This window comes from Protopterus annectens, chromosome 10.part0 (assembly GCF_019279795.1).
Source record: "Protopterus annectens isolate FY-2018-M chromosome 10.part0, PAN1.0, whole genome shotgun sequence".
Lineage (NCBI taxonomy): Eukaryota > Metazoa > Chordata > Ceratodontiformes > Protopteridae > Protopterus > Protopterus annectens.
In genome coordinates, this window is record NC_056744.1 from 1698396549 (window position 1) to 1698411477 (window position 14929).

The following is a 14929-nucleotide window of genomic DNA, read 5'->3' on the forward strand; positions in this document are numbered from 1 at the left end:
ACCTGTGTGTTGTTACATCACCCTCCACAGCCTTGCCTTCCCTCCTAACTTGATGGTCTAATATTTTCTATTACTAAATGAGTCTTGGTTAATGCCTAAATGTCTTGATACCTGTTTACATAAGGCCCAAGGATTCTCATCCATTCCCCCTTTCATTTAGAGTGGACAGAACTTCAGATATGGCTTTTGACGGTCAGTCAGTAGGGCTGATTAAGAGGACAGGAAGATGGCCTATTTGACCTGTATTCACTATTTTAAAATTCTCTTTCGGGGGGGTTGTCATTTGTTATCAACACTGATGCCTGTTTTCTTTCAGGTTATATATGAGTTCTGATCCTGAGAAATGTCTTTATTTGACAGGTAGCAAGCACAACAGATATACAATGAGGATGATCAGACTTGTGCTTAGAGACTTATCCTTATGTAGTAATTTGGAAATGTTTTCTTGACATGATCTGGGATGAATTGTTATCAACACCATTTCAGGTAATTGTTGAAGTAGGCCAGATACAAGTGCTTATAACTCATTTAGCTAAGAATGACATTGGTAGCATCCCTAAATGCACATTGTTATCTAATATGTCATTACTAGACAGAGGCACAGTAAACTAAATTTAATTTGTACACTTTTGTATCATTACATGGGGTGGCGAAAGCCACATACACTATGGCTAGGCTTATAAATGCCCTAGGGCTGATAGCCTAGTACTACACTATGAAACTATGAAACTATAATATGCTGAAAGATTTATTTCCTTTTTAACATTTAATTCCCAGACTACTGGTTGCATGCTCTTTTACTGTGTCCAAACTTTTCAAATTCATATGTAACAAAACGTATACATTAATTAATGAAATGGTCATTGTGCATTCTTCCTATTCTGTGAAGGAAGTGGTGCTATGGGCAATTTATTTTTATACATTTCTTTACTAGAGAAGCTTACTGGACATTAATGCCCCTTGTCAGGGGTGACACAGGAGAGCTGTCTGGTTAAGTAATTTATTCAGTCATAGAGCAGGAAACCAGTGGCTGAATGAATCAAAGCCTATGCTCTGTGATAGAGGAAGCGGATTTTTAACAGCGCAGAGCCTTAACCCTATGTGCTAACTTCCAGACAGCTGCTGTTTGTAAGAGAAGGAAACTGAGTATTCAGTCAAGGGGGGTGTATTTTCCCCAGCACTTCTGCACTTTAAGATCCATTGTTGTATGTGTGCTTTTTAAGTGGAAATATACTAATCTGTGAGTAAGGCTTATTTGTAGAGGAGTTTTAGTCATTTAGAGCAACTCTTTCAATATTTACGGTAAAGGAAGGAATATTAAGTTTCATTTTGTAAGAGAAAGAAAATCCCCAGGCCTTAAGGTTCATTTTCATGTGTGTGTGCTACTTAAGAGTATGACCATTGCTTACTTGTAATAATAAATTATGACAACTACATGAAAAAATATCAGTTCCATGTAGCAAAAGCTCAGGTTCCAACTGCCTTAGACAAGGAGATTCTAAGAGAAACCAGTTTCCAGTCACATGCCAAAGATATGCTGCATGTGAGTTTGCTATTCTCCAGAGTATTCATAGGTGTGTGTGTGTGTGTGTGTGTGTGTGTGTGTGTGTGTGTGTGTGTGTGTGTGTGTGTGTGTGTGTGTGTGTGTGTGTGTGTGTGTGTGCTGTGATAGACTGACTTGTGTCCTACAAAGTCTTATTTTATTTTCTTTCCCCAGTGGAATCTAGAATACACTTCAACACCCCTGTAACCTAGAGCTACGATAAGCATGTAACTGGAGAATGAATGAATGCATTAATCAATAAATAAATGAATGAATGAATGAATAACCCTTTGCTAAGTAGATTCTGTGTTTATTTTTAGCACCAAAATTGTTTTATTCTTCTTGAGCTGTGTTTACAACTTTTAGGCAATTTGCATGCATGGTGCCTTCTTTATGAATCATTGTTGGCAGCAATCCCTTAACTTAAAGGAGTACAACAGGTTTCTCTAATGTATTCTTCAACTTCATGGCCCTTTTCCTCTCTATTTACATTGTCCTCTGTAAAGCAACAACAATAAAGGATTTACAATTTTTATAATTGTAACAGAAGCCTACCTTCTCATACTGTGATGGTTTCACTTACAAAATGATTCTCTCACGTTTTAATAAAACTTGTGACATCATCGAGGCCAGGCAGTGCAGGTACTTTTTTAATCAGTTCCCTCCCCCAAAGTGACATCACCACAGCCGTCATCTGATTCTAACTAAAATGACAAGACCCACCCATTCTGTGATGTCATGGCTCCCTTGTCCTTCCCCCAGCCTGAGTGCTATTCATTTTATTCACTAGTAGTGTAGTAACACTGATGTTTGAAAACACAGAGATTTGGTATGCATACTTGTACATTCTGCACGGCAAATGATGCTTAGGTGGTGTATCGCTTGCATACTTCTCTGCTGTATTTGCACCAGATATTGCTAGTGTGCAGTGCGGGAATAGAAAGATTAAAACATTACCCTGGTATCAGAGGTGGCAGTGCAATATATTCATAGTGGCTTAATATGAGAACCGCTCTAAGCAAGCACCATGTGAAACCTGAGCAAGCACCTAGAATTATTCAGTGCAGCTTCCACACCTTAAGTCTGAAAATGAATTCACATACTCACATGAACAGGAGTAGCTGCATATTGATGGCTAAAGGTGTATGGGCATGTCGGGTGGTTACTACACTGCAAAACTGGTATGTAATGGTGGAGATATTTGGAAGGCATGAGCAAACACACCTGTATATTAAAGCCATAGCACCAATTGAACTGGAGACTGGCAAATAAGATTTAGTAAGGGATTTTGTCCATGCACAAATATTTCAACAGTGATTCTTTGCAGTGGCATCCATTATCTGATTCAAGGTAAATTAACCTTGGGATACTGGATGGCAACCTGATTTATCCAAACCACGTCAATATGCCAGCCTCCAGATGGTCAGAGTCTGGAATTACATATAAAAATATTTAAAATCCTGTAAATAATCCCAGAGTGCTGTTAAAGTGTAGGAAACATCATGCCATGATGTTTTAAACATGTTTTTTGAGACTGTGAGTGCGGTACTCCTTTAAGTCTTTTTATAATCCATTACTGTTCATGCCTAATACCAATGTTTACAGTTTTTAATTTTCACAGTATTGCAAATAGCACATTTATCATTTCAACACAATTGATTTTGTACACTGTCTTTCTTTTTTATTATTTTAATCTTTTCATAACAACAACTATATACATTAAACAATAAACAACCCCACCACCACCATGGGTGACAGGTGTCTTTTTGGCCCTTGCTGTTAAGTGCTTTCTACCTCTTTCTCTAGACAAATTATCTCCTTATCTTGAGTTCCTGTGCTTCCCCTGTCAGTCTCTGCCTACACCATGCATTCCTTTGGTTCTTATTTATCTATCTCTTTCTACCCTCTCCAATTTTGCCATTTCTTTTTGTAGTTTTCTTTTCCTTCCTTCCCATTTTCTCTTTATTACCCCTGGCAATTTCATACATTAACTTTACCACTTGTCTGTCCTCTTCCATCTTTTCTTACCACTTTCTTGCACATTGCCATTACCAGTCCCACAAGGCCCTTTATTGCTCTTTGATATCCTAGAAGAAATAATTTGGTTGTTCATTCAATGTCTCCTATTCTTACTGCCATAGTTTGTATTTTTTCTTTAAATTCCCTTAAACTATTACACTCCCAAAGCATTTGCTCCTGTGTTCCTCTCTCTCTTGCACCTATCTCCAACATACCCCCTTCATTGCCAGGAACAATTTAACTAATTTCTTTGGCATTTAAAAATACTTGTTCAAACATTTCCAAGCAAAAATTCTAAATCTCATTTCTCATTGGCTCTTTTAAATTTAAGTATTGCTTCTATTGTTACATCTTTATTATTTTCTCTGTAGTCTAATAAGCCCTCTTACACTTCTTCTCTCCTCACATCTGTTTCCCTTGTTAAAGCTATGTCTCTCGCTTCCTGTGTCCATTTTTCCTTAACTGCTCCATCTAACTTTTTTGCCCAAGTAATGTCCCTTGTAACTCAAAAGTATATTACTTTCCTTCATTACCTGTTGGAGACAATTTTTTAATCTCCTGTTGTTTATTCCTCAGTCTCCACAATATATTTTGCTGTGCCCTGCCTATCTTCTGCCATACTATGATTATTTTCTCCTATCTCTCTGGCTTTCTCCACCTCTTACAGAAAGTGTTTGTACTTATTTTGTAAAGTCTGTCTCTAGTCATCTACATCCAATGGCTAATATATCGATTTTCCTTTTTTTAATCAGCTGCTTCTTTAACATCATCTCTTTCCATTCTGCCTCACAGCAAATATCCACTAATCTTACTACACTCATTATTTGGCATGTTAGGAGATTCCTCAATACATCTGAAACTCACAAATTACCACTCTTTCTTCATAGGTTTATTTTTCCCAAGACACCCTTGGCTAATCTCCATTCCATGTGAAATTCCTCATCAATTCCTTTACTTTCTTAAATATCAAAAGTCTTTGGTAAGTTCCAAAATTGTCTGTCCTGCATATTTAAATTGAAGGATAAAACACATTTTCAGAGCTTACACCCTTTTGTCTAAATCCAGTTTTATTGTTGACCAATCTTGTTGTTGTTCTATCATGTCCACTATCTTTTGCTATATATGTGTTTCTGTTTTTTGTTCCTAATTTACCTTGCCATATTCCCAAATATCTCAGATTCCATTCATCCCTTCTTTTGGCTCCTATCTTTCTATTCCTCTGCTAAAACTGTTTTGGCCTTATCCTTATTAACTTTATATCCTAATTTCCTTTCCAAAGCTAGTCAGGAGATGCCATATCTTGGGTAGATACTCTTTTTTTATCAGGTAACACGAGGAGAACATTCTCATCAGCATAAAATGTAATTTTTTCTCATCCCCTTCCCATGCAAACTCTGTATCCTGCAAGTCTCACTTTTATATGGTTCAATACACATGGCAAATAGAAGAGCAAATAGTGGCAAAGCTTGCCTCTTAGGTTCATAGGTTCATAGGTTCATACTAGGCTGGGAAAAACTATGCCTATCATTTTGCTGTGCCTCTGTCAAGCAGTGACACTGAAGTAATCCCTGGGGTATATCTGGCTCCCATCCATTGGTCAAGATTCCTCTTGAACAAGGTTTGTTCCACAGCATAGGAGTCTCTGGGTGATGAATCTGTCCCTCCAGCACGTTCTATTTATAACCGTGTCAGGGTTAAGTTTTTCGCCTTGTGTGGTTCTGAGGGATCTAATCAAATCTGGGTCTGACATGGCCTTATATGTCAGGCACAGGTCACCTCTGAGCAGCGGGTATGAGACTGAATAGAGCTGGAGTTCTTTCAGTCGGGCAGCATAAGACATATTTTGAGACCCTTTATCCTTTTGGTGAGGAACTTTGGGGGCCTTTTCAGCTGCAGCAGGTGTCTGGTCTGATACAGTGATGAGTACAGGGGGACGATGACCTCCCTTGATCTAGATGTGAATCCCTTCATGATCAGGTGGGCGATATAGAAGGTTTTCCTAACTACTTTAGCAACATGAGTGTCAGGCTACTGTCAACCTGGGTCCCCAGATCCCTGATGACTTTTTCTGTGCTCAGTGGATTGCCACCTATATGGTAGCTAGGGGTAACCTTGTTTTGACTATGCATTTTTTGGCGTTTAACTTCAGGCCATGGCTCTGGCACCAGTTATCCATTGCTGTTTCTCTCTTGCCCTGCTGTATTCTGAAGTCTCATGATAATATCACCCCTGTCTTCAACTTGGCTATTTCCCCTAATGTATTCTTTTAATCATATTCATCCATGTATCTGGGAACCCCACCTCTCCATTACTTCAAACTTGTAACCCCCTGCTACACTATTGAAGGCCGTTTCTGCATCCAACAGCACTAGCACTATCTCTTCTCTGCTGTTTTGTGTCTTCTGCATTATTAACATATCTTTGATAAGATTATCTGATGATGACCTCCTCCCCCCTACAAAACCCTCTGATCCTTTTCTATAATTTTTGTAGTATTTGATCTAACCTGTCAGATAATACAAAACACTTAAAGTCTCAATTCATTATGAATATTGGATGATACGAGGCTGGAACTATTTTTTTTTTACTTTTATCTGTATCACTTATATTATTGACTCCTTCCATGTGTCTGGTGGGGGTGACTTATCCATTATTTTATTGCAGAGCTTTACCCATCCCTCTATTCCCCCTCCTTTAATTTCCATACCTCTATCAGTATTCCATTTGATCCTACAGATTGCTCTCTCACCAGTTTAGTCTAAGTGCTTTCAGTCTCACCCTTGCCAATCTAGGCAACCTTCCTTCTTTCTTCTTCATCCATTTTCTTAGGTATTGTCCGTGGCCAGTTCTCTGGCTCTCCTGTATCCTGCCCTCCATCCTCTATGCTGTATAATTTCTTGTAGAATTATTTAAAACTTTTCAAAATCCCAACCAGTTTGCTTTCTATTATATGCTTCCCTTCACTCCACAGCTTAAAATCTCCCCTCTCTACTTCAATCTGTCTTAATCTTGAGGCCATTATCTTGATAGCTCCTGGACTGCAACTGTAATATATTTTTTCAATTCTGTCTTCTTATTCTAAAGTCTTTCATCTTCCTACTTTTACAGGAATTTCTTTAGCTGCTTTAATTGCATTTCTCTTTCCACCCACTCCTTGCTTTTCTTTTCTTTTTGTTTCTGTATATCTGAGATCTCCTGAATTATTCCTTTTCTTATCAACCTTCGCTTAAGATATTCCTCTCCCTGACACCCTCTCATTCTCTTGCTTTCACCCTCCCTTTTGTCTCATCCCACTCTCTTTCACTTCTTCCCTGACTTTTTCAGTTCTTTTTCCATCGCGATTATAATTCTAACTATGTCTTATTTCCTTCCTCTCTAGTTAGTGTGCTGAGAATCTCCTCCGGAATGTTACTAGTCTTTCAGTCTCCTCTTCTTTCAACTTTATCACTGTAATCACATCTGATATTGGTATTTGTTTTATTATAGTTCCACCTACCATTTAGGTAAACTCATATTTGCATAACAACTATCTAGTCTGGCCCCAGGTGTTATTTATATATCTATCTATATATATATATATATATATATATATATATATATATATATATATATGTTTGTGTGTGTGTGTGTGTGTGTGTGTGTGTGTGTGTGTGTGTGTGTGTGTGTGTGTGTGTGTGTGTGTGTGTAAAAAAGTGTAGCCTTCTTGTTCATCTGTTGTCTCTCAACTCTCCAACTAACCCATCCCATTTTTTCAGGTAGTTCCTCAAGTATCTCCCTTTCTTGCTTACTTTCCTACTATTTTGTCTCTTATCAACATAATCGCTTTCAGTGGTTACATTGTAATTCTACATTCCAAGATGATATCTGTTTGATGATAGGGAGTAAAGAAACTGGGTTCCATTTCCAATTTAAGCTGCTTTTATTCCTGCATATCTTCCTTTCTTGTCTTCTAACATTGCCTCTATTTCCAGTGACCATGCTTTCTTTTATAACACCTCTTTGTTTTTCTTCCTGCATAATGAACCTGCTATCACCATACATCCCCCTCCCCTAAACTTTTTGCTTCCCTCCTCTGGGAAGTATTCCTCCTGACTCACCAATATGTGGAAGATTGTGTGTTTCATGTATCTTAATACTCTCTCTGTCTCTCTCTTTGTCTTCACCCCCTGCCCAAACATGTTCCAGGAACTAAATCTTATCTCCTTATCCTCCATTTCTGACTGAATTGTATCCAGTGTTTTACACACCCGGTTATTGTTTTTCTTCTTGTACCTTCAATACTCCAATCGTTTCTGATTTTAGGCTCCATATTTCTTAGTTCTGTTATTTGTTGCCGTCTACTCTTCTTTCTTCTTTTCATGTCAAAGATTCTGTCACTCCCCTCCCTGCACAGTAAATTCTCTCTTATTCCCCTAGCAGCTATATACAATTCAGACTTATTTACAAGATTCACTTTCACATTCAGAGACTGTTTGTCTCTGTACAGTATGTCTCTGTAGCACCTCATATCCCCTATCACTACAGCATTATGATTTCTCCACTCCTCTGGTATCTGTGCCTGACCTGTGGGCTGTTTCTTAGTTTCTCTCCTTTTTTTTTTTCTATATTTTATATTCACCTTCTGCTGGAGTTACCTTTGCTTCTTTTTACCCGTATCTGATCTCTAAGCTATTCATCTGTTTCTCACCTTACTGCTTCTACTGTCTTATTTATATATTCTGCTAATGTCAACTCTTCCTTTCCATTTCCTTTTTCCTCCTATTTCTTTCTCCATTTGTCTATGTTTCTCCCTGCCCTTAACATATATCCTTTATATCTTATTCTATTCATTCCTTTTTGGCCCTTTTCCCTTCCACTCCTCTCATGTTTTCCTTCTCCATATAAAAAATGTCTTAGACCTCTCAGTCTGTTATGGTTTGATCCTTTCTGCCTAGTCACTCTATTGTGAGTATGATTTGTGGAGTTGGGGATTAAAACGTCTATTTATCCGACCTGCTTAACTTTGCCCTTTGGATATTCCTTCCCCTATGTCATTTGCTTACTGCTCTATGTATCTCCTTCAAATTATGATTCTGAAAAAGATCTTTAACAGTTTTTAACAAATGAACCTTAGCTTCCTTACTCTATGTTTGCAAACTCATGCATTTTATATGATCATAATGTGCGGGGGCTCCATATTTCCCCAATGGTATAGTGTTCCTAGTTTCTTACTGCATCCCTTCTGAATTTCGTATGATGCTTGAGCAGCTCAGCTGTACTCTTAGGGCATTCCATCGCCTTAATCCCTTGTTTATCACAATATGCAAACCTAAACATTTTTACCTCAATTTAGTATTATGATTTTATATTAATTAAACATTAAAGAACTTACTCTGCTTTTGCAGAAATAAACTTTTCACATACTTATGTTGTGCAGTGACCCCTGTGTTTTCCTGATAAATTAATACTTCTACCTCCGTGGGGTGACCACTTAGCACATTTTATGTTCTGTACATCATTATCAGGTGAGACAACAACATCATAGCTGCTCCTTTCCTTGTACAAAATTCATAGTATTAAAGGTGGTGAGAAAGACAAGTTTTCTCTGACCTTTACACATGTCTCCATCATTCAACTCAATCTCATAATAATCCAATAAACAGATCATCAGCCCTAAATGTCCATTTTGGTTTCTTTCTTAAACAAATAAAATGGAAAGAAAGACAAGTTACCGCAGTCTTTTACATATGTCCCCACAGTTCAACTTAATCCTGCAGGGATCCAACAAACAGGTCATCAGTCCAAATGTCCCCTTTGGTATCCTTCCCAAACTAATACTTTTCTAGATTTTCTGTTTAAAAAAATCACTCTCCTCAATGATTTTATTCATGTCTTACCCCAGTTTCCTTTCCACTTCCCTTATTTGAGTACCAGGAACCTAACAGCCTGATTTCTTAATTATGTTATTCTAGCTACCCGCTTCTCTCTCTCTCTCTCTCTTTAACCTGTGCTAGTGTCTCTTCCTTTTCTCTGTCTCTCCTCTTTCTTGGACAGGGATAAACACCCTATTGCCCTTTCAATGTGGTTGTATGGAAACCATTATTTTTCATTCTGTTTAATAGTTCACTTAGTACCCGTGGAAGTTGGGGGGGTGCCTTCTAAGGTTCAAGGGCTTCTTTAAGAACTCAAGTGCTTCTTTGGGGTGTGTGAAAGTTTGTACTGATGCTTGGAAGAACAGTTTAACAGTCACTACTTTATACTCTTCCCATTGCAAGATCTTATTATGGGTACTAAATCTTTTATTTTCCTATGAGTCACAAATCAGTCTTTTGCCTAGTTGCCAAACTTCTGTAAAAATCCTCTCTCCCTGGGTGTAGGTCTGAAATGTTACTATCACCATCCATGCCTTCTTTATACCACTGTATGAATTTCAAAATGTTCCCTTTAAGAGACTGGTACCTTGTATATAGTCCTCTCCTCAAAAATAAAGTGACTCGTGGCATGGATTATTGCTTAAATTATAACTTAGATTCATTCCAGACACTAATGCTTTATTACTCATCAACCTACTTCGACTATATAAATGTTTTATTAATAAGAGCAATGAGGTTGAAGTTACTGTTATTTGAAATCCATGGTTAATTAAAATACAACATCAATTAATGCTCCCCTTCTCTCCATATTTGTCTATCAATCTAGCTATCAGTATATGTTTTATTTTCATCAGACAGTGTACCACATTTTGAGACTGAAGTTACTGATATTTGAAATCCATGGTTAATTAAACTTTAATAGTATTTAATGGTATATCTATCTATCTATCTATCTATCTATCTATCTATCTATCTATCTATCTATCTATCATCTATCTATCTATCTATCTATCTATCTATCTATCTATCTATCTATCTATCTATCATTTTCCTCTGTCTCTATCCTTTTATTGATCTGTCTTTCTGTCTTTGTGTTTGTATGTCTATAGGTTTTATGTTTTCTGATTGTTGACTTGACCATATATAAATGACTTATTCAACAACCCACTTCATTAATGACACTAGCCAAATGGCAATACAGAAATAAATGGAGTTAACAATTAACAAATAGTACAAATAATTGCATATGCAAAGGGATGGAAAAATAATCAATTTATGTCCATATGCAATACATCAGAGTCAACTAACATGTGAAAATGTGCCTAATAATATAAATTACAGTGCTTCAGATATTGGTTACTTTGTGTACAGTTATACAGTGCTTTTACATTATGCCAAATGCCTTGGAGATTAGCAACAATTAACCTCAGTCTCCATTAAAGGAGGTTTAAGGCATCACATAGTGAAAACTCTAGCTTGGCTGGTATTTTCTTGCAGTTTTACCAAATGGTTTGTTGTGTGACCTTATTACCCTTTAGTTTGGATGTCACTTGGTATAGTATGCATGCATGTTAATTTTGAATGGCATCAACTGGATTTAAAGCCTTGTGCTTTTAAAGTTAGTATAGTCAAACAGTCAAGTTATCCTTTGTTGATTAGATGTATAAAAAGGTTGATATAAGCATGTGTATAACTAGTTGGGGTTGGCTTTAATGGCCTGAATGTACCCATGAAGTCTTAAAAGGTTTTGAATACTCAAAAGCTATGTAGCTGAAACAATTGATGCCTTTAAGGGGTCATTTAGCTACAACTCGTAGGCCTTCATTACACAAGACAAAGTATCACACAGTGAAACTCTAGCTTGGCTGAGCTTTTCTTGCAGGTTTTACTGCATGGTTTGTCTGCGTGCCCCTTTTGCCCTATGGTTTATGTATGTATATACGTAGAGTTGTCAGAAAATTATAATAAAATTATAGTAATGATATGAAATTTTACTTAAAAATATTGAGGGTTTTATTTCATCTCATGAAAATTGAAATTCATTTTTTGTCAGAACCATAAATCAGTTTCCCTACTAATAAGTTTTTTTCCACAAGTAAAAGGTGACCTTAAAGACTAATTCCTCCTTTGCATATGATTGTTTCTGAATTTAACAATACTCAGAGTATTCAGGTAATACTTTCCTATCCCAAGCAGGGAAATAAAGGAAAAGGAAATTTGCATTGTTTGGATGTTAACAAGGTTTTGGGGTTTTGTTGCGTCTTTCGGCTTTTCCCGGATAGGGGTCGCCACAGCGGAACTCCGGTCTGCTAATGATTGGCAGTAGATTTTTACGTGCCGAGTTGCCAGCCCTGACGCACAACCTCAAAGGTACGCCCATTCATGCATGTCTCCATGCAGAAGACACTCTAGCAGAGAATTTAACCGGACAGCGGTTTTTTTAAGATATAAAGTATGAAACAAATCTAGACAGACTAATCAGCTGTGGGCTTCCTTTATAAAGAATAAGCTGGATAATCCACTAAAAAAAAGTGATTAACTAAACTACAGTGTTTACATCTTTGAAAACTGCAGGGAAATTGAACAGAAACAAAAGGAAATGCAACAAATTAACAATATACTATATATATATATATATGTGTATAAATAGATATATAGATACATAGATATAGATACATAGATAGATATAGAGATATAAACTAGTATAAGTTTTTATAATTCTAACAATAAACATTGTGGAAGACGATGCATCCGAGTAGACTGGGAGTTTTGATTTTTGGGACTTTTTTTGACATTCAAAATGCATCAAAATATTGTCTGCAGGAGTAAGTGAACACTGAGTGTACAGCTCTGCACTGTCTTATACATAAAGAGGATCCTGCAGCTGATCCTTACATCATACACAGTGCTGTTGTGCAATGACTGTATGTAACAGTAGCAGTAGCAGTAACAGTCTCCTTGTTGCAGGAAAGGAGTCCTCCCTCCACCCACAGGCATTGTGTGTATCATATGAAAGGTGTCCAAGCTTCCCACTAACCAATCATTTTTATCCTCTCTTTTTCCTTGTGAGTTATTACAGGTCATTCAAACGTTTTATTTATAGTTACAGTTTTAAGCTGTCATAAATGAAATAAGTTGATCTACTGAGTGTATTTTCATTTTCATGCTTTTGTGACTTTAGGTGTATTTCTTTCTTTCTAGTTATTTGTTTCCTATATGTTGACTTTCTGTCCTGCTACAAAGCATTTGTAGATAAAGTCTTCTTGCCTTCTTTTACTGCAACAAAGAACAGAAGTGAGAATGTAGAGTAATTTTCTTTATAACTGAGCTATGCTCTTAATGCTTTTGGTTTGAAATGCAATTGTGAATGTGTGTGAATGTCTTATTGGTGGACATTTTGACAAATGATGGGCATTCGACTCCAGCAGACTCCCCAGCCTTATAATGAATTCTGCTACAGTGATAATACTATTTTTATATATACTGCTATGAGTTATCACATAATTGTATTGTGTATGCATAACTATTGCCAGTTTATTTCTTTTGATATAGGTTTATTGTTGAAGAGCCTTGACAAAATATCTCCCCTGTAACAATAAGTTTTAATGCCTTTCTAAACCAAGGATAAAAAAATCCATAAATTATAGGATTGCATGCAGAATTGATATATGTCAGCCAGTTAAAGACATCTGCTAAGAGTGGTGGTGTAATAAAATTAAAATAAGTATCCAGTGTGGTGTGTATTATGAATGGTAGCCAACATAATAAATAGACACCAACAGCTATGCCTAATGTTTTTGCTGCTTTTTGTTCTCTTTTAGCTGACCCACTATTCTTAAGACACTGGCTATTGGCTGACATGACATTTATCATTTTAGATTGTTTCATTGCAACCAAAAAAATTCTCAAATATAGTCCTAGCATAAGAACACATGGAATAAAAAATATGGAGAAATTTAGCCATCCCCATAACCTCATAAATGCAGGTTGACAGCTACCAAAACATGGCAGTTCTTGAACCAGTTTCTCCATTTTGTCTTCAATGGTACTTGAAAAAAGAAGTCCATAAGAGTAAACAACAGCAAGAATCCAGCATACCGTAATGAAGCAAACTGCAACAGGAACTGTAAATTTTGTTGGGTAAAGTAATGGATCACATATGGCATAATATCGATCAACTGAAATGCAGCTTAAGTGAAAAATTGAGGTCAAGCATAAACACATATCAAACCCAGAGTGAACTGTACAAAATATTTTACCAAAGTACCAGCAACCATCCACAGACTTAATAGAGCTAAAAGGCAGTACAATCATTCCTATAAAAAAATCAGCAACAGCTAAAGACAAAGACAGAAAATTGGTTGGAGAATGCAGTACTTTGAAATGTGAGACTGTCATCACTACTGCGAGGTTTCCCATAATTGTAACGAGCATTAGTAAGACACAACTACTGTAGAGGACCATTCTTGAAACTGTCGATCTTGATGGCTTGATGCAAGATCCAACAGCATATTCGTAACAAAACTGAGTGGAATTCATCATAAAAAACCTAACGCATTTTATTAGACCATAAAACCCATGACCAAACCGATGCCAAGATCCATGAAGTTTAATAGTCTTCACATACTTAAGTATTAATGGCAGCATCTGATAAGTCCTACAAAAATACAAAACAGGTTGTTTTATATATAAACAGCATGACATCAGTACATATGTCTCTATATATCCGAATCTGTATAAAAAATAAATTAGTACCCAATTAAGGAAGTACAAAATATGTTCTAATGCAGATGCATTTATTGATATAAGTTGTATGAACAAATGATTAATAGATAATACTAATATTTTATTTTGTTTTTATTTAGATGTAGAAACAGGTAGACTGGACCACAAGAGATCTTTATCAGTCACTACCTAGTCAAATAAGAAAATAAGATGTATAGGTTAATGTCGAAATATCAAATTGCCATAAAATTGTACAGCAGGATATCAAAGCTCAGAATACAGATGTACATTTGGTTGCAAGTTTAAGATAATGCAGTCAGCAATAATATACAAGATGCTAAAGGTGAAAATAAAAGGTTAGTCATGCTGTCCGTACATGAAAGCTATGCTATTATTAAGCTTATTTTTAAAGTACATAACCAATGCAATCACTTAACCATTTCATCCTTTGGAATTTACAAAATAGAAACTGAAAAAACAAATACCATTACTTGTTCTACTGGTATCTGATTATGAACTCTTGCCTTCTCATCATCAACACGTTTGAGGAAAAGAAAACACTTGGCTGTCAGTTTATTAACTGACAAAATTATACAGGCAAAGTCAGAGTAGTCAGAGTAGTACAAAATTACATACTTTGTAGCTACTCTCCAAAATACATTTTTCTGTCTAAAATATGTGGACTTTCCTGTGAGCTGAGTTGAAAAATCAATTTTCTGTCATTGGTTTTATTACCATAGATACATACATTAGGCTTTGTTATGATACAGTTCTTTCTTGAAATCTCATA

At 36.4% G+C, this 14929-nt stretch overlaps 1 protein-coding gene across 1 annotated transcript; it reads right to left on the reverse strand.

Annotated features, from left to right (window-relative positions):
• Positions 1-12948: 12948 nt before the first annotated feature.
• On the reverse strand, positions 12949-13953 carry LOC122814439 (trace amine-associated receptor 5-like). The gene has a single exon (XM_044087019.1). The coding sequence runs from the start codon at positions 13951-13953 to the stop codon at positions 12949-12951; it is 1005 nt and encodes a 334-aa protein (XP_043942954.1).
• Between the last annotated feature and the right edge of the window lie 976 nt (positions 13954-14929).